Source organism: Trematomus bernacchii, unplaced genomic scaffold (genome assembly GCF_902827165.1).
Source record: "Trematomus bernacchii unplaced genomic scaffold, fTreBer1.1, whole genome shotgun sequence".
NCBI lineage: Eukaryota > Metazoa > Chordata > Actinopteri > Perciformes > Nototheniidae > Trematomus > Trematomus bernacchii.
Genome location: NW_022987641.1, coordinates 3,490,037 through 3,510,197, shown reverse-complemented (window position 1 = coordinate 3,510,197; position 20,161 = coordinate 3,490,037). Strand labels below are relative to the sequence as shown.

At 40.9% G+C, this 20,161-nt stretch overlaps 2 protein-coding genes across 2 annotated transcripts; one reads left to right on the top strand and one right to left on the bottom strand.

The window, feature by feature from the left end:
• Positions 1–7,435: 7,435 nt before the first annotated feature.
• On the top strand, positions 7,436–11,191 carry LOC117484998. Its single transcript, XM_034133544.1, has 3 exons — positions 7,436–7,584; positions 8,206–8,861; positions 10,505–11,191. Exons 1-3 carry the CDS (start codon positions 7,559–7,561, stop codon positions 10,864–10,866), a joined length of 1,044 nt encoding a protein of 347 aa, XP_033989435.1. The 5' UTR covers positions 7,436–7,558; the 3' UTR covers positions 10,867–11,191.
• Positions 11,192–17,497: 6,306 nt separating this feature from the next.
• On the bottom strand, positions 17,498–18,119 carry LOC117485089 (leptin-B-like). Its single transcript, XM_034133704.1, has 2 exons — positions 17,967–18,119; positions 17,498–17,818 (listed from the first exon to the last, which is right to left on the bottom strand). Exons 1-2 carry the CDS (start codon positions 18,117–18,119, stop codon positions 17,498–17,500), a joined length of 474 nt encoding a protein of 157 aa, XP_033989595.1.
• Between the last annotated feature and the right edge of the window lie 2,042 nt (positions 18,120–20,161).

Below are 20,161 nucleotides of genomic sequence, written 5' to 3'. Positions count from 1 at the left end.
CAATCAGAGAACTCTCAGTCCAAGGAAACATCATTTCCTGAGCAGTGGCTGAGCGGTCCTGCATGTGATGAAGCCCCCCCCCCCACCCAGCTCAGCTCAGTCCCGCCGGCGCAGGCAACATCTCCTTAATAGATGTTCTCCTTATGTCCTTTTGTTGTTCTGTTGTTTATGTTTTGATGTCTTCATGTGGAACCTACTGCTGCAGGTCTCCCTTGAAAAAGAGATCAATGATCTCAATGGGATTTCATCTGGATAAATAAAGGTTTTGAATTGAATTGAAATGAATAACATATTTGACCTTGAGTCTCCTTGCTATTCTTACCACCTTTACTCTTACCCTGGTGAGATAAAAGACTTGTTTTCTTGCTACATGGCAGCTTCTTCTACCTGTGTATTGTTATCTTTTTATATACAATGATAGGATTCAGATTGGATGCATGCTCTATTATCCTGACCTTCAAAAGCAGAGATGTATTAGGGATCGATACAGAAGACGTCTAGCTATGAAGAATTTAGACTTTGATATTAAAGAAGGTTTGTTTCAAGCCTGGTTTCATGCGATAAAAGAAATGTAATCATTTTTGCAATAACTTTAGACACAAGGGCTTCCATCCAGACTGCGGAGAGGAATATGAAAGGTGAAATCAAGTCTCCTTCTGTTCTCAGGACAGATGGAAATCCTCTTAGTAGGATATATATTTGGGACAAACATAGGATAGTCTTTAAACTGCGCCTGGGGACAGATTTAGCAACATAGATGTTTGTTCTAATTAAGGATCTTTAGTCAAGGCCAGGATCAGTCTTTGTTTACTCATATCCTCATACAAGTCTTTTGTTGTCTTTGTATAGAACACATGTATGACAAAACTGGAAGATAATAGAGTAATAACAAATATATTTTATACAATATACTTCATTTATCATAATCTGTACACATTTATTTACCCACAAGTGTGTCATATATTCATAGAATTGTAACTTGTCCTTTCAAAACCAAAATGGATACACCACCAAATATAATAAAGTGGCAATTAATGTAAACAAAAATAGATAAACTATTCTACAAATAAATTACAGACAATTAACCTGCAACTATTTTGGTCATTGATTAATAATTTGAGCCAGAAATGCCCCTTTCACCCTATTGTTACCTTGAGCACACTTGTTATCAGGGACTGTGTATCTGTTATTGATTTGACATTAGCATTCCAAAGCTGTCTTTAAGTATAATGTTGGGTCTGATCATAAGATCTGCTTATGTTTTTTCATAATCGAGCCAAGTTAATGGCATCTGGGAGTATACGTGGTACATAGTATTAATCACTGAGCTGGTTCAACATTCATGATTTCAGTCCCTCGAGTGTATGGATTTGTTACTTGGCTTATTTATATCATTCAACATCTTTGGGTCTTGGATTGTTACTCTGACACAACAAGGCATCTGAACACGTAACTTTGACCTACGGTAAAACGTTATCAAAAGTGTCCACAGTACTCACTGACATTTTATCAATCAGGAAATAATCATTAGTTGCAGCTCTAATGACACTAGCTTATTTTTTTCCACTGCTTTTCACCTGCTATAAGTATCGTATTTATGTTTTACTATAATACTGAACACTTCCACTTCTAATTTAAGACAACCCACGTGGATTGTATCGTGCACTTTTACACATATTCCTGTGTTTTCAGTGTGCCTAATGACAATGGACTGCAGTGTGTAAAAGGAACCTTTCATGGTTTCTCAGGTCTGTCTGACGTCTTGAGGACACTGTGAAGCTGATTGCAGTCGCCCAGAGAATACTAAGAATTCAGTGTGTGTGTGTGTGTGTGTGTGATTTCACACTAATGTCCTCTCCATGTACATTCTGCCGACTCTAGCTAACGGAAAGTGCTGGACAATGGCAGATTGTGAAGGTCAAAGAGAAACAAAACAATAGACTCTATCAATAGTTTAGTGGAACTGTAATCTGAAAGGAAAATACAATAGCAAGGTCAAGAACCCAATTTATTGTATACTTAGGCTAAAAAGGGTTATCTTTTTTTAACTTTTGCTTTAAGTATGTAAAACATTTCATGGGTCTGTCTGTAGTCACATGCCTTTCTTCCACCATTTGTTAACATCTATGAATACTTGTTAATGAAGTTTCAGGTTTCACATACAGTAATGACCATTCAGTCATGTAAATACTGACTGAGTAGCGTTATGAATTGATCTCTGTATGTATGGCATGGCAGCAGTCACGGTGTAAATCTAACCTTTAAAAAAATCTATGAAGAAAATCTGACTGGGGGAAAAATCCAATACACACTTGCTAACTTGGGCTGTGTGTGTGTGTGTAACTACTGGCGTGTTTTTATGAATGTGTTCCCAGACAGCTTTCCCTGCAGATTTGATATGGCTGTTAGATGAGGATCAGAGATGACCTTGGTGGACAAATCATCTGTATTTTTTGGAGAGATACACACATACAAATAATGCCATCTTCACTTGTAGCCATGTCACGTTTTGAGAGGGTTACTTGTGAACATAGTATGTCTTGCCCTCTGGATCAACGTAGATATTACACGTTTTTTTGTGAGACTGGGTTGGAATATTTGATAGTGCCATGGTATTCGTTCCATATATATATGCAGTTAAACATTGCTGCCCTCGAATGGTGTGACATTTTCAGAGTATAGGAGGCCATGGACGTTTTAAATACCTAATTAGTAAATATATTGTCATTTTAATTGTATAAATAACTTTTCATATGTTTGAGATAAATGTACATATTCCCAGTGGCTTTATCTTTGTCCCCAGTCAATGTGCCTCTGGATTTCCTGCATCGTCTTAGCTACTAGCTTGCTGTATTGTTAGCTTCGGTGGCTTTTAAACACAGACAGTAACATTATTATATAATAGTGACATTTGATTGTGAATATATCTTGTTTTTCTTGCCAATTAAGTTCTTTCCAAACATATGGTAAACCTACATTAGGAATATAGTAAATTGTTCAAAATACAAAATGGCAGCCAGAGGTTTGAAATGGGATTTTGTTTGAGGGGGGGTCCTCTAAGATGTTGGCTTGCCATCTGTAATCAATGACTGTATGTTTAATACATTAGTCTGTGTACCTACTGGGGATTAGACATGGTTTCCATACCAATAAGGACGATTGATGTGATAAAAAAAGCTCCTCCCTCAGAGGACAGGTGTCACACATCAGCTACAACAGCACTAAGCATGTTATGAATGCAAATCACAGCCTTCACATGGAGAAGGGTGCAAGATGGATGGAGATGGATGAAAGGGGGAAAGTAGAATGAGGGATAAAGAAATGCTGGATGAACATGCTCAGTGTTGTGTCATTTGCCTCTTGCTTGTATTCAGGAAAATGTATATTGTATATTTAGCTGTAATCAATATTTTGTATCCAGTGTTTTTAGTGAAAGGCTGTATGCCTCTGTATACTAAATAACATCTGCTTAAGGAGATGGTGGAGACCAAATTAGAGCTAAAAGGAGAGTGAATATTGGGATTAAATGTACTTCCTTGCAAAACATGTCGCTTTAAATGAATGCCTCATGGAGATTCACAAAGTACTATATTATACTATATAAGTCCATTATATAGAAATTAAGCCGATGGAGTTGTGCCCTTTACCTCCTTAACCATAAATGTCAGACGTTTAAAGCATTGAAGAGCGCAAGGAAAGAATACGCTGGATAAAAGCAAAACTCCAGAGTGTTTTGCTCTTTATTCATAACAATTCAGTAGGCCTTGAAAACATGAGTCACCATAAACTTGCAAATTGCTGGAGTTATAGTTTGGGTAAAGAAATACCTATTCAGATGGTTTTGTTGTGATTACTTAGCCTCAAATGGTGTTATCGCCACCTGCCCCTACAAACTAAAATGAAAATAAAGTAAATCCTCTGTGTGTTTTATCAGGTTAGAACGGCACATGATACCAGGAGAATATCTAACAGAGATAAGGAAAGAGAGGAGTAAAAGGAAAAGTCTTGGAGAAAAGCAGGAAACTGAAACGGAATGTCCACACCCTGATGTGGGTTGACCCCCCCGCCCAGAGAACAGAGAGGGCACATTCTCCCCTCCTCCCCTCTTTTTCTTCTCTGCCCCCCCTCCCAACTTTCTCTCTTTACTCGGACAATAGGGGACACAGTGAAACAATGCAAAAAGAAAAGGCTGGGGTTTTGTGCGGCAGCAATATGGGGGTGGTCTGAGGGGCTGAGAGGGGGAGACGGGTGAGAGGCCTTGGAGCTTTACAGGGGGGTCAGAAGAGAGTGATGGAGGCTTTCTCTTCCTAGGAGAGAGCGTTTTGATGAGGGGAAATGTATAGAGGATCAGCAGGGATGAGGGGGGGGGGTCCTAAATAGGATAATGTTAGGTGGGGGTAGAGAGGGGGGTTAGTGCTGAGGGTAAGACAAGCACGTGGCCTCTGAGGCCAGGGTTGAGTTTTTGTGGGACTCAAACTTTTTCCTGCTAGACTGAACCCGAAAGTGATCATGCTGAGCCAGGCAGAGATCACGTCCGGCTTTTTCTGTTGCACACGCGCACACACACACACACACACACACACACACACACACACACACACACACACACACACACACACACACACACACACACACACACACACACACACACTAATCACACTAATCACACTATTGAAACTAAACCTGGATACATATGTTTATGCTTACAATCAGGCTTTGGGAGTGGCGGATGACAAAAAAAAGTACATTTTTGTAATGTATCAATAAAGATGAATATATTATAGGTAGACGTACTGCCTGAATTTTGTTTTAGGTTTTCATTTAGGCTATTCTTTATTTTAAATATATTTTTTAATGCAGCAGGTGGGCACCTGATTTATTAAAACAAAAATATTGTTTGCTTTTAATTGATATATTAAACTAAAACACTTTTTTATGCTCTACTATTCTGTATGTTTTGCCTAAATGTAGAACACATATTTTATCATAAATATCTTGGTTTCTTCTTTTTAAGGTTACATTACCTCTATTACCTCTATCTATTGTCTTATATATTGTAAGATAAGATTTGTTACAGGTAGCTAGTAGTTGTAACAGATTACATTTTAAAGTAACCCTCCCAACCCTGTTAACAACTGTGTAAAGTAAAAGGGGTCAACAGACTTCGCACTTCCCCTTAGCTCTATTTCAGCTCTTAGTTTTGATAAAGTTAGCAACCATGGTGAATATGTTGATGCATTAAGAAAATACAGCTTGGTTACCTTTAAATGATTAGTTTTGTTGACTAACTGCTGCTATAAAGAGTTGATGAGGCCGGATCAGAAACCTGGATATGATTGTTTAATTATTGGTTTCTAACAGAATACAGCCAGAAGGTTCCTCAAAATGTGTATTTAATGTGTGTGCAGGTTTCTAAAAAACAACCTTATGTTTATGTGGGCAACACATAACTAGGATACAAGCAAGTCAAGTCACAACTGAAATGACTGCAGAAAATATATCCAGGGGAAAAGGGGGAAAAAGAGAAAGTGAGTGAATGTGCTGACCTTAAACTGCCTCTGCTGCCTGTATGTGAAATAATGGAAAGACCTGATCACAACTATGGCAGCCATTTTGCAGTCACCTAGTGTACACAAAACACTGTCATGACAACCGTGGTTCACATTTACAGCCAGCAGTACTGATGAAGTGATGCTGATTTCAGTGAAGACATTTTTGTGGTTTGAAGGCCACAAAGAAAAACAGTAACATGCATGCAAGCGTAATGCAAATAACATAACTCTGAAAACTCATGCTGCGCTGCCAAACCTTTTTTAAACCCTCGTAACCTTATTTTAAAATCCCAAGGTTAGGAATAATATGAATTGCTAATGGCAACATGTATAAAATGATACAAAAGAACTGTAGAAATTGTACAGCCATAAAAGCCTGTTTAATTATCTCACTCAAGATTCATATTCTTACATTCAGATACATTTAATATACTGTACGTGATTCTGTCGAAAAAGAACATATTTCTGATTCTAAAGGGGATTTAAAGGTCAATCTGGAGCTAAAAAAAAGCATCAGGGATAAGATAGGTACATCACAAACAGGTTGATGTGCCTAATATTTCCAGTTTGCTGGTTTGGTGTCTTCCCACTGAGCCATCCAAATGTGGACAAGGTGACGTGTTTACGGCAGCTAAAAAGTCATTTGCTGGTTGAAATGATCTAAAAGAACTGTAAACATCAGATTATGCAATCAGTATCTCAGGTTCAAATGGTACGTTTTAAATAAAAAACTAAAATGGATGAAGACATGGCCGATTTATTATATAATTATGCAATAACCTTTATAAAATAAGATTTTCACTTTTTGTTTTGCTCTTTATAATAGTAGAAATGGACATAACAGATACAACTAAGGTAAAAGAATAACAGGAGAAAATACATTTGATCAAGTATGGCACTTTAAGTGGAATTATAGAATATCATCGTTTTATAATGATTAATCTTTGAGGAATTCTGAGACAATAAAATATACATGTCTTAAAGGCAGTTTTAAAAAAGACATATCCTAGAAATAGTTAGCAGGGTTTGAGTAGTTGGACAGCTAAAAATAATAATAAGGAGATAGCGAATATATTGCATTTCTGGAATGCATTTCATTTTACATCAATCTAATTCTTAACATTTCTCAAGGGAAGGATGTGAATTAAGACTTATGAACACCACGAGGCCCAAAAAGTGACTTTGGAAGTCATCAAATCCTCTGCGTTAGTCTCTAGCTTCATCTAGTGGCACTAACTTGTATTGCAGTCAGATATCAGTAGGTCAGAACAAATATGGGACATGACCTTATTATGTTTCCCTGTTTAGATGAAGGGTAGTGAGGCCAATGTGACTTCATGAGGGTATGGCCACAGTAATAGCTTTTTCCGAACACGAGGTCCTTTGAAATATGAATAGCATAAGCGTAAGCTCTGTTTAAGCTCCACTAATAAAATGTTTACTATCTTAGCCTAAATAACTCTGTATTGCTATGTTTTGGGTAAAGACACAGACGTGGAATTCATAATAACTGATGGGCAACAACATTAGCAGACAATGACATGATGCAGAGTTAAAACGAGTGATATTTTGCTATGGTACTATTGGATTAAAACAATATGCTTATCATATTTCAAAAGAGGCAGCTACTTTTAGGAGGCTACGACATGCATTTAGAGTGTATTAAAGCACAGACTGAAGCATCATGTAGTTTGAATTCATTCATAATGTCATATTTCTTATTGTATTTTTCTATTAGTGCTACTCAGAGCCGTATAATAGAATCTATCTATATGGCGCTGGTGCTACTGTCCCAATCCACCAGACACCAGACGGTGGCGGTAATGCAGCATGTCGTTGTTTGCCAACCGCCAATAAAACACCACCAACCACACGAAGAAGAAGAAGCACCTCATACGTCACCGAGCCGGCACCTCCGCCTCCGCGACAGATCTGGCCGGCCGACCGAAGTCATTTTCAGGCGAACAGGAGCACCAGGGCGGCCCGGGACATTGTAACTCCGCAGAATGGGGAACCTGCTGCTCTCCTCTGGGTAACACGATTATATTCTGCTTTGATATCAAGGGCAACTTGCATGAGCATTTAAATAAAAAGGAAGAAGCTGATGTTGTTCTACATCCGTCTAAAAAACTGAGAACCGGTTATGATTTTTGCAATACGCATTTATAATCAGCGAGGAATATTTCTCCAGTTGCATCGCCATTGGTAGTTGTAGTTGAAGCGTTTTAAACATGGTTTTAAAGCAGATCTCATCTATTTTAACCTTTCCCCCCCAGGCAAGATGAAAAACTCATGATTATCATGGATGTAGCAGACGTGTCACATAGGAGATTAGTGACATTATTGAAAAATAAAATAATATTTAGTTTTTTGTTGATGCCAAACAAAACTGCAATATTTGATTTTCTGATTCTCAGGACGATGTGGAGTGAAATCGTCAGTTAAATACAAAATAACCATTTCCATATTCCCTGAGTGTAGGAATGAATTAAAATTGACAGTTTTTAAATCTTTTATATTTGTTTTACCATGTATGTGAAGCTTGTCTATATATGATTGTCTTGTTTTATGTGTGCCTATTATCTGCACTGGTCCCTTTGCTGTAGCAATGCATATTACCCATTCCAATAAAGGATTTCTGATTTCTCTTTAGGCGTGACATATGCCCGTCTGATCACATCAATGGAGGAAAGTGCGTTGCCAGGAGTATCAGCAAGGGCATAACTTATTATTTCGCTCCACTCTCGGGGCCAGAGGAACAGACATTATCTGCTGTCAAAGAATCTCAATTGCACACTGCACTCTGCCCTATTTCTACCCCATCACCCTCAGCTCAGCCCCTCAGTGACCCCTCCCCCGCAGACCCCTCCTCCTCCTCTCCATTGCTCTCAGATTCTCCTTCACACACATCTGCCTCCTCCCAAAACCAATCACAATCTGAATCCACTGCCCGGCCCCTTCTTGTTTTCTTCTCCTGGCTCGGTGCCCGGAAAGTGGCAGTGGCCAAGTACCGGGACCTTTACCTGGACCGGGGCCTGGATGTCCTGCTGGTCCAGAGCAGTGTGATGCACTTCCTGTGGCCTCGGTGGGGGCTAGACTACGGGATGGAGGTTTTGAAGGTTCTGGAGGAGCCTCAGTTTGCAGGGAGGGCGGTGCTGGTCCATGCCTCCTCCATCGGGGGCTACACTTTCACACAGACACTTACCCACATTGCTGAGGGAGAGGAAAAACATGCAGGCCTGGCCAAGAGGGTGATAGGACACATCTATGACAGCCTGGTGGTTGGGAGTCTGGAGCATATGGCGATAGGTGAGTGAGTGTCGCTCTCCTCAGGTTACTTTTCGTGTTATATGCCAGTCAGATCTTTAAATAATTAACTTGTCAGCTGACCAGTTTTATTTGTGGCTGCTCCTTTCTGTGCTGCCTAAGGAGAGTGTGTGCAAACGATTTATACATTCATCAGTTCAGTTATAATATTTGGACATGGTGTTCATATTTTTTTACGATTTAGGCATATAACAGACTTAACATGTTATTTCAAACTTTAGTATGACTTTAAATATGCCAGTATATCATAATCTCTTATAAATCGGCCTTAAAATTGTAGAAAAGGTTTCAGAACCTACCCACACATTTCACATTTTTAAAGGTCCCATGACATGGCCATTTCTACTGATCATAATTCCATTGTTGAGGTCTACTAGAATAGATTTACATTGTTCAATGTTCCAAAATCACATTGGTTTCTCATACAGCATCTCTGTATAGTATGTGTATTCACTCTCTGTCCTAAACGGCTTGTTGGAGCTCCTGCCCCCCCCCCCCCCTCCCTATGAGCCCACTGTGCTCTGATTGGTCAGCTAGCCCACACTGTTCTGATGAGTCCACCACCGTTACAGCGGAACATCAGTGATTATGTGTTACAATGGCGTTTGTTAACAACCAGAAAATGACACCAGTAATGACAAACAGATGAGAATGCTGCGTGGGGTCTGGGTGCCGTGTTGGCGGGACGTTGCGGGGCTCGCTGCTCCGCCCTTTGAGGATCGAGGAGCGGACAGTGTGAGCTGGATTACTGGTGTTGTTTCCTGGTTGCTGCGTGGGGTCTGCGAGACAGCGAGACACCGCGGAACTCAGCCTGAGCACACACACACACTCAGAGCCAGGCTGTGAGTGTGTGTGTGTGGAAAAGATAAGGCTGAGTGAGTGAGTGAGTGTGTGTGTGTGTGTGTGTGGTGTGTGGTGTGTGTGGTGTGGTGTGTGTGTGTGTGTGTGTGTGTGTGTGTGTGTGTGTGTGTGTGTGGTGTGTGTGTGTGTGTGTGTGTGTGTGTGTGTGTGTGTGTGTGTGTGTGTGTGTGTGTGTGTGTGTGTGTGTGTGTGTGTGTGTGTGTGTGTGTGTGTGTGTGTGTGTGTGTGTGTGTGTGTGTGTGTGGAGCTCGGAGCCGTTACGTCACTATGACCAGGAAGAATTAAAGTGGAAAAATAAAAATCTCCAACGAGGCGTTCTGGGGCAGCATAGACAGGTCTTTTCTGTGTTAGAGTTTTACTCGCTACAGGGTGTACTTTGAGGGTTTGTGACTCTGCAGACCGTTTACATGCAGAACAAGCTACATAACACACAAGGGGACGGGTAATAACCGGAAAAGCATGAAATGGGACCTTTAAGTTTTTTTCAGTATCAACGTAACCCAGTGATGGTCGCGTGTTCAACTATTGTAAACAGGGACCACTAATGGCTAATTCAGCATTCTTTAAATGGGGAAAATTCTTCAGAAATGTAAGAAAATATAGACAAAAAACCCACTAGAAAGCACTTCAGCTGTGGCTCATAACCTTCAGCAGTATTAAAGTTTGAAACCCAGCCACATACAGTAATATGTTGTGTATATTTATGTAATAATACCACTTACTATTAAATATTAACCCTCTTGTTTTACTTTCTCTCTATTCAGGCCTTGGCAAGACTCTCGTTCCGCGTTTAGAGAGCTTTGTCAAAAATATCGCTATGCTTTACTTCTGGCTCTTCAAAACCCACACAGCAGACCTCTACAACAAAAGCATCCAAGTTTTCCAAGACATCCCGATTACTGCGCCAGCACTTTTCTTCTTCAGTGAAAACGACGCCCTATCCAACTCGGCTGACATGGAAACGTTAATGGACCGATGGAAGAGGAGGGGTATGACTGTGGAGAGCAGGAAGTGGAAGGAGTCCAAACATGCAGCCCACTTGCGATGCCACCGAGAAGACTACCTGTCCACGCTGGAGAAATTCTTGAACTTGCTGCCTATTTCCTCCCTCAAAGCAGAAATGTAAACTGCTTTTTATGAATTCAAAGACAATGCTCTTTGATCCTTTCATCTTGCAGCTGTGGCATTATTTACTAGTATAACTTAACAGATCATTTTGACTCCTTGTAAAGCATTCTGTATTGTTTAGTTCAGATTTTATTTAAGGATATATTTAAATTGATATGCACTATTTAACTATTGATTGAGTAGCCTTTTGTCATGAGATGCTTGCTTTGCACAAGACGTGTTCTTTAACTACCTGTGTTTGCACATTGATATCAGAGACCAGGTTTTTGCACAAAATGTAAGATAATATTTAGAAATAAAGTTAAATGTGCATTGCATTGTTACTAGGGATGTCCCGATCCGATCACGTGATCGGGGATCGGAGCCGATCACGTGATTTTCACGTGATCGGCGATCGGGAGAAAAAAATCGGGGATCGGAATTTTTTTTTTTTTTTTTTTTTTTTTTATAAAATATTTTTATACATTTTATTTAATGTTACAAAACAAAAATGACCATGTTCACGTCTTAAAGTCATCCTGAGGCCTTAGTTTTGGGTTAAAATTACACAACATCATGTATGTGTTGCTTCTTTTGGGCTTGTTTGCATAGACCTGGTTGCTGATTTCTCTCAAATCTGGCAACAGAGTGGGCAGGGCGCAGTGTCTAATAGTAGCAGTAAGCTAACAAGAGGCTACGTTCAGCTGGTGACTCGGGAGTCGGGACAGAGAAAATGTCAGGAGTTTGGAAGTATTATAAAATTGAAAGCGAAGGCAGTGTAACAGCCAGATGCAATGTTTGCAAGGCGGAGGTTCCGCGTGGTGGAAAGAACAGAGCTACGTTCAACATGACCAATCTAATGGCGCATTTCCATTGCAGCGCGTAGCTCGCTTTAAGCGTGCCGTGTCGTGCCGTCCCCTTTTTTGGTTGTGCTTCCACTAGGCCTCGTTCCGGCGCGGCACGGCGCGGGGCCACTTTTTCCCCTCTTTTCTGGCCCTAGAAAATTGTGGTTCTATCGGGGCCAACAAACAGGGCTGAGTCGGGCTGAGTATGCTAAACTAGAGAGAGGAGCGCTGGCAAGAGGGCTAGAACTACAACAAGATGGACATATTTGACCGTGATTTAATTGTAATACACGTTTCAAAATGATGCCGAAGTAACAACATACTGATACCGGTTAGTAAAAACCATGAATTAATGCTTTGTCAAGTCTGCAGACAGACGGCAGGCGAAAAACCTTTTAAAATTCGTGTTTTTCTAGATGGAGATTGGCTAAGCTAACGCAGTATATGCCCCGACCGTCCACACTCACAACAACGGCCTATACAGACATAAATAAAGCAGCGACTGTATTCACCATGACACAGGCAGTCTGTGGTGTGTACTTGTTTAACTTTTGTCGAGTTTCTGAACATATATAAGGAGCTGTGAGCTCTGAGTGCTCACAGCTAACGGCTGTGTTGTGTTTCTGGATTTCTCATTGAAGATGACGTCACGGCTCCGCCTACACTGCGTTACTATAGTAACTACCCCAGTTCCTAAACTGTAATGGAAGCGCAGCATGAAGTGAGTCGGCCCTGTTAAGGCCCAACGCAGCCGAGCCGTACCGAGTGTGGCCGAGGCCGACCGTGTAGTGGAAATGCGCCATAATACAAACACCACCAACAACAACACGACGAGTACACAGCGGCCACTCAGGTAACGGCACTGAAACAACCGACACTTTCAGAGACTTTTAAAAGGAAAGAGAAACTACCCCAGAACAGCCAAGATAGCTGAATTCATCGCGTTGGATGACCAGCCGTTATCTGTTACCTTTTTTTTCCTCTTAATGCATTGCATAAAGATCGGATCGGGAAAAATCGGTATCGGCAGATTGTCAAAATCAAATGATCGGAATCGGATCGGGAGCAAAAAAAGGTGATCGGGACATCCCTAATTGTTACTAACCTCTCTCGTCACCCGTGTTTTTTTTCCCGACACCAATGTATATGAACGGCAAAGGCAGCTTTAGATAGTCAGTGCATGGTGGGATTTTGTTACTTGAGGGATAATAGGTCAGGCAGCAAGCCATTTTCAACATGATGTAGGACAGCTAATAATAATAATAAATGATATTTATATAGCGCCTTTCAAGGGACCCAAGGTCGCTGTACATGGTGGACAAACAAAACAAACAGACAAACAAAAAATAAAGGAAGCCGGGGGACCAAGAAAGGGCTAGGGCCGGAAGGCCAGGGAGCTAAGGCAGCAATGGATTGTCAGCTGGCAGCAGGAATCAAATCAAATCAAATCAAGTTTTATTTATAAAGCACATTTAAAAGCGATTTTTGGTCGAGCCAAAGTGCTGTACATGTAATAAAAACACATTAATACAATCACAATAAAAGACAATAAATTACAACAGATATATATAAAAAAATAAAATAAAAAACACAAGGAAAAGTCAGGAGTCGTACTCCGCTCTAACTAGAAGGCCAGAGAGAAGAAGTGTGTTTTTAGTGTAGATTTAAAAACCCCTAGGGTCTGGGCCGACCTCACATGGAGGGGCAGAGTGTTCCAGAACCTAGGGCCAGTTGCTGCGAAGGCTCGGTGCCCTCGGGTTTTAAGCCTGGTCTTGGGCACTACCAGCAGCAGCTGGTCAGCAGACCTTAAAGCTCTGGCTGGGGTGTAGCGCTGGAGGAGTTCGGCTATATAGGCCGGAGCCAGCCCATTTAGTGCTTTAAAAACAAATAAAAGGATTTTAAAATCAATTCTGAACCGAACTGGAAGCCAGTGTAGTGAGGCCAGAATTGGGGTGATGTGGTCACGCTTTTTGTGGCCAGTCAGCAAACGTGCAGCTGCGTTTTGGACTAGCTGCAGGCGTTTAATTGAGGCCTGGTCCATACCCACATACAGAGTGTTGCAATAGTCCAGTCTTGAGGTTACAAAGGCGTTAATAACTCTTTCTAAGTCATTAAAAGATAAATGCGACTTGGTTTTGGCCAATAGTCTTATTTAAAAAAAGCAGGATTTGACTACGGTGCTGACCTGCTTGTCGAATTTAAAAGTGCTAGTGAAGGTCACTCCAAGGTTCATGACCGAGGGGAGGATGTTTTTTTTGAGAGAGCCCAGAATATCAACCGGAGAGGCCGGAGGTTGGGGTCCAAAAAAGATGACCTCAGTCTTGTTCTCGTTGAGGTTGAGAAAGTTTTTGCTCAGCCAGGATTTTAGCTCTGTTAAGCAGTCCATCAACTGCTGTAGTGAGTGTTTGACATTTGCTTTGAGAGGCAGATAGATCTGTACATCGTCGGCGTAGCAGTGGAAGGGAATATTATGTTTAGTGAGAATTGAACCTAGGGGCAGTATGTACAGTAGAAAAAGGATGGGGCCCAGAATCGAGCCTTGGGGAACCCCACAGGTAAGACGGGCTTTGGCAGAGGAGAAGGCACCTAGCTGTACTGAGAAGCTACGGTCTGTGAGGTAGGACCTGAACCATGCAAGGGCAGAGCCTGTGATGCCAGCGGACTGTTCAAGCCGTGACAACAGGATGCTATGGTCCACAGTGTCAAAGGCAGCTGTCAGGTCTAACAGCACCAAGACAGCTGGGCTACCTGAGTCGGCGGCTAGGAGCAGATCATTAAAAACTCTTAAAAGGGCTGTTTCAGTGCTGTGCATGGGTTTGAAGCCAGACTGAAACTTTTCATGGATTCCATGCATGGTTAAAAAAGACTGCAGCTGGGCGTAGACTACTCGCTCCAGGGCTTTTGATAAAAAAGGTAGCTGGGAGATGGGCCTAAAATCTGCGAGAATGGAGGGGTCGAGATTTTTCTTTTTAAGTAGTGGCTTAACCACAGCATGTTTGAAGGCAGCTGGGACACATCCTGAGCTAAGAGAGGTGTTTAAAAGTAATAAAATACTTGCTCCAACTGAATCAAAAACATCTCTGAGAAGGCGAGAGGGAATGCTGTCTGAGGTGCAGTTTGTCGGCCGCAGGTGCTTGACTACATCCAAGAGAGAAGAGAGGGATATACAGGCTCAAAGTGGTCGAGGACAGCAGGGCACAGAAAAGGAGCAGGATCTGGGATAGCACTAGTGTGGGCTAGCCTAAGAGCAGATACTTTTTCAATAAAAAATGTAAGAAACTTATCACAGAGAGTAGTCGATGGGACAATAGAAGAAACATCACAGGGATTAATGATAGAGTTGAGGACATTAAAAAGAACCTGAGGTTTATGGCTGTTTTTGGAGATTAACAGAGAAATGTGCTCTGTTTTGGCTGCTTTGACTGCCGTCTGGTAGTCAGAAAGGCAAGCACGAAGGATTTCTAGGGAGACATTGAGTTTATCCTTTTTCCATTTTCTCTCTGCACGCCTGCAGGTGCTTCTAAGAGCGCGAGTACAGTCATTGAGCCACGACTCTGAGAGAACTTTGGTGCGTCTAAGCGTAAAAGGAGCAACAGAATCCAGTATTAGTGTGCATGTCGAGTCAAACATGGAGATAAGCTCATCAGCATTAAAAGCACAGTTCACATCTAATTTACAGATCGGAGAAGCATTAAAAACATCAGAGAACTGTGTATCCATTACCTGAACTGGATTTAAAAAAGTGAATTTGAAGCAAGCAGGTGATGGAAACATGGCCGACACTGCAACCAGTTCCAGTTGGATAGAAGAAAGGTGAGTGTTGAGATTATTGCAGAATTGTAAACTTTTAACGTAAGGGTTTTGGGGAAGAGGCCTTCTGAAGCACTGAAAGCGCTTGTGTTGTGGTTCACCTTTTCCAAGCATTTGATACAGTAGGAAATGGTGACATCTGCTGTTGAAACACTGGTATTGCAAGTGGCTTTCTGCATTTAATGTGAGGCCCGGATGAACCTGTGGAGAGATGTGCGTTTCGAGTGTACCGTCAGCACTCATACTAACTGGTGGTGTTATATTGAAGACATAAATGTAGATTATGGTTGCTGCTTGCTATAATGAGCTAGCATGGATGTCTAAAGAGAGTGTTAAGTGACGTAGACAAATATGTGACGTGGAGCAGCATGCTAGCTAAAAATGTCTGCTGGTTTTTAGCTAGGTAGTTGGCTAAACCAAGATGACATTAGTTTTAGGTTGGATATTTAACAGACATTCAGTCAAAGGGTTACACTTGATAGACCGTGAATAAATAACCGTTTGAAAGCAGTGGTGTAAATTAACTAAGTACATTTACTCAGTACAAAGTAAATATAATTGTTAGGTAGGCCTACTTGTACTTGAGTATTTCAATGTTTTGCTACTTTGTACTTCTACCCCACTACAGTTCAGAGGTAAATTGTTAACTTTTACTCCACCCATTTTTTTTACTACCTTTAGTTACTTTACAGATTTGGATAAATAGGCCTAATGTGAAATATAATCAACTCTTAAATCAGACTTTAGTTCCACCTGGAGTAAATTCACAAGCTACCCTGCAGTATACAAAGTCATTAAAACTAGCTGCACCTTTACCAGCTTTGATAACACTTTTAATGCATCAATCATAATAAAACATATCATATATATTATTCTGAAATGGACCAATCTGCAGAATGACTACTTTTAATTTTGGTACTTTAAGTATATGTAGGCCTATATGCCAATACTTTTGTACTTTCACTTGAGTAACATTTTGAATGCAGGACTATTCCTACACTTTAGTACTTCTAATTATACTCAGTAACCACAAGATCTGAGTACTTCCCCCACCTCTGTTTGAAAGACACAAAACCATTTATTGTCATTACTTTCACGCTAACTTGCCAGTATTAGTGAACATGTATTTAACTAAAATGTAAAAAGAAGATACATTTCAGATTTTTGTATGACAACCCAGCAGTCTCCTTTCTTGCAGATTCAGATTTGTAGGCTATTCCTACACTATAAGAGAAGGAACACCTCTTGGGATTGTAATGCTTTTTCTATTTTATCTGGATATATTTATTTAATGTTTTTTGATGAAAGCCTCGAAGACTTTATGAGTCAAAATCAATGCAAAATTGTTATACCACAGGGTACAAGTAGTTCACACTGCTTTTATTAGATTTTAATCCACCTTTCATTTAACATTCATATCATCGAACTGTATTTTCATTGAATTATTCATTAATAATTCAATGAAAATATAGTTTGAAAAGTCTTAATTCTTTCCAATGGTATTCATGTCATGTAACTCCTTAACCATACCATATGTTATAAGTGCACTCAATGAAAATGAGACCCAACTCTTTTTGTTTGAATTTAGGTCTTCTTTTATTGTATACAAACATTGTTATCACAAACACCAATAACATTGCACAATCATCAAATAGTTTTGTGTACTTTTCCTCTAAAATAACTTTAACATATCACCCATACTAAAAACCAAAAAACCTTTTTCTAATTGTAAACCATACTGGCAAAAAAGCTTGCTATATTCAGTTTTTTTCAAATATTAAAACAATTTTAATAATAGTCTAGTCAATAAATAAGTGCACCATTTAAAACATTTTATAAAAAAAGCTACTAGGATTACATGCAAAAAGTTTAGCAACCATTGGAGGAGCATTATTGTAGAAATATGAAATAAAGTGCAAGATATGTGCAAAGGTTGTTGACGTCGCTGAGCTATTATGGAAGGACTTGCATACGTTTGATAGAAGTGTGGATTTCTCAGCAGACCTTGAGTTTGTCCTCTTGGAGAAGAAACTCATCCAGGTAGCGCTGCACCTTGGTCAGAGTCAGCTGGAGCCGGCTGTCGGGGAAGTTGGTGTTGGACGTCTCTCCTCTGGGTCGTGCCTGGATGGGACAGTCCATAGTCAGGGTGAAGGAACGAACCCTTCCCTCCAAACTGGAGACATCAGCCACAATCTGGCCGACGACATCTGTGAAAGGGTTCTGCAGCTCATTTTCTAAATGTCCGAGGTCATGGCAGATACTAGTCAGTCCCTCTATGGAAGGAGTGCTGGTTTCTATCTGTGGATCCAATGGAAACTAAAGAAAAACAAGGAGAACATGTCATTTTATACCTAAACTTTCTAAAAGTGAAGCAGGATAAATATTCCACATGTTTCTTGAAGCACACTTATTAGATTCCACTGTTAATATCTGGCAAATTGTGCTTTTACAACTGCAAGCAAACCTTTGTCCTTACCATCTTGATGTGGACCAGGGTTATCTTGGCTATGGTTATGATGCTTTGTATACTATTTCTGGTGGAGTCTCTCTTTGTTAGAAATCTTGAGCACCCAGGAGCCACCAAAGAGACATAAAGAAGGGCCAGGAAGATGTACATCCTAAAAAAGAATCAGTTATATAAATAAAGACACCACAATAAAACTAAAATTCATGCATTTCAAATTGCATTTTTTAAATACATTCATTTTTTTAAATAGATTATACATTTATTAAAGAGTTTCTATCCTCTCAATAATGGTCTCATAAACTGTAAAATATGATCTTACCTTTTGTTTTCCCACTGGTGGTTTTGCTCCTGTAACACTGAATGATAGTGAGATGACACATGCTGCTTTGCAGGTTTCCCCCATTGAAATAGTCTCTGGATTCATTCCTAATGCCCTCCTCTCTCCTCCCCTGACTCAAACCTGAACCTGACCCTTCCAGGTCAACATCTCGTCATACAGGAAGTTAACACACCAAATCCTGTAAGGTGATTTCACTTGAAACACACGTCTGCTGATGTAAGCCTGTTTTTGTTGTTAAAGTTCAATCTAATAATAATAATAATTAAAGCTGCAAGCAGCGTTGAGCGGGTCTTCGACGCTCCGCAGGCTGTTGTCCGCACGTCAAGGTGTGTAGGTGTCTCGAGGACTCGGCCAACGTGGGAAGTTTCAGGCCGATGGGACAATGTATTTAGGAGTTACAGCAGTATCATAAACATTGTGTTTGATGGCGAGTGATCTGTCTCCATGGCAACGGAATTTGATGACACCCCATACTACGCTTAGATGTGTTGAGGGCTGCATCGTTATCAAACCTGTAAAGTTGTGTGCCGTTTGGAGCATGTTAACTGGAGTTATGAGAAAACCGTGTTTCACGGCGACCATTTTGTTACCATAGCAACGACATTTGACGAAATCTAAAAACTGACACATATATGTGTCGAGGGCTTGACGGTTAGCACACATGTGACATTTGAACCCTTTTTGACCATTTACAGAGGAGTTAGAGCAATATCGTGCTTAACAGCGAGGGATGCGTTGCCATGGCAACAGCTTTTGAGGAAAAGTTACTTTTGTCATATTGAGGTGTTGAGGGCCGGACCATTAACTCATCTGAAGTCTGGTGCCGTTTTGAACCTTTTCCATTGAATTAAGACAACATCGTGTTTTACGGCGTGGGATGCGTTGCCATGGCAACGGCATATGATGACATCCCAGAATTGGCGTAGAGCTGTTGTGGGAGGGACTAGTAGTCGTCATCTGAAGTCTGGTGCAGTTTGGACCATTTTCCAATGACTTAAGACAACATCGTGTTTTATGGCGACTGATGCGTTGCCAAGGAAACGGCATACGGTGAGATCTCAGATTTCACGTAGAGCTGTTGAGGGCCGGACCATTAACTGTCATCTGAAGTCTGGTGCCGTTTTGAACCTTTTCCATTGATTTAAGACAACATCGTGTTTTATGGCGAGTGATGCGTTGCCATGGAAACGGCATACGGTGAGATCTCAGATTTCACGTAGAGCTGTTGAGGGCCGGACCATTAACTGTCATCTGAAGTCTGGTGCCGTTTTGAACCTTTTCCATTGAATTAAGAGAACATCGTGTTTTAAGGCGTGGGATGCGTTGCCATGGAAACGGCATACGGTGAGATCTCAGATTTCACGTAGAGCTGTTGAGTCATGGACCGGTGATATAAAAGTGAAGATTGGGGGACGATGGGACCGTGTCCATTGGACTTACAGCGACACCGTGTTTTATGGCGAGGAATGCGTTGCCATGGAAACGGCATACGGTGAGATCTCAGATTTCACGTAGAGCTGTTGAGTCATGGACCAGTGATATAAAGGTGAAGATTGGGGGACGATGGGACCGTGTCCATTGGATTTACAGCGACACCGTGTTTTATGGCGAGGGATTCGTTGCCATGGTAACGCCATATTAAGTAACATCAAATTTGATGAAGAGCTGTTCAGGGCCGCAGTGTTAACCATCATGTGAAGTTTGGTGGCGTTCTGAGTATGTCAGTTGGCGTTATGACATCATCGTGTTCCATGGCGAGGGATCGCCTAGCATCGGAGCGAACGCAAACTTTGGCGCCAATTCACGGCTATGCCGTGCGAAAGAAAAAAACTTCCGTGATAACTTTGAATTG

Excerpts from the sequence above, each read along its gene's own strand:
- LOC117485089 (XM_034133704.1), bottom strand. The coding sequence starts at position 18,119 with ATGTACATCTTCCTGGCCCTTCTTTATGTCTCTTTGGTGGCTCCTGGG. Across the intron at positions 17,819-17,966 it reads TCAAGATGGTAAGGACAAAG|TTTCCATTGGATCCACAGAT; the intron begins GTTTGCTTGCAG and ends GTTTTTCTTTAG.
- LOC117484998 (XM_034133544.1), top strand. The coding sequence starts at position 7,559 with ATGGGGAACCTGCTGCTCTCCTCTGG. Across the intron at positions 7,585-8,205 it reads AACCTGCTGCTCTCCTCTGG|GCGTGACATATGCCCGTCTG; the intron begins GTAACACGATTA and ends ATTTCTCTTTAG. Across the intron at positions 8,862-10,504 it reads TCTGGAGCATATGGCGATAG|GCCTTGGCAAGACTCTCGTT; the intron begins GTGAGTGAGTGT and ends CTCTCTATTCAG.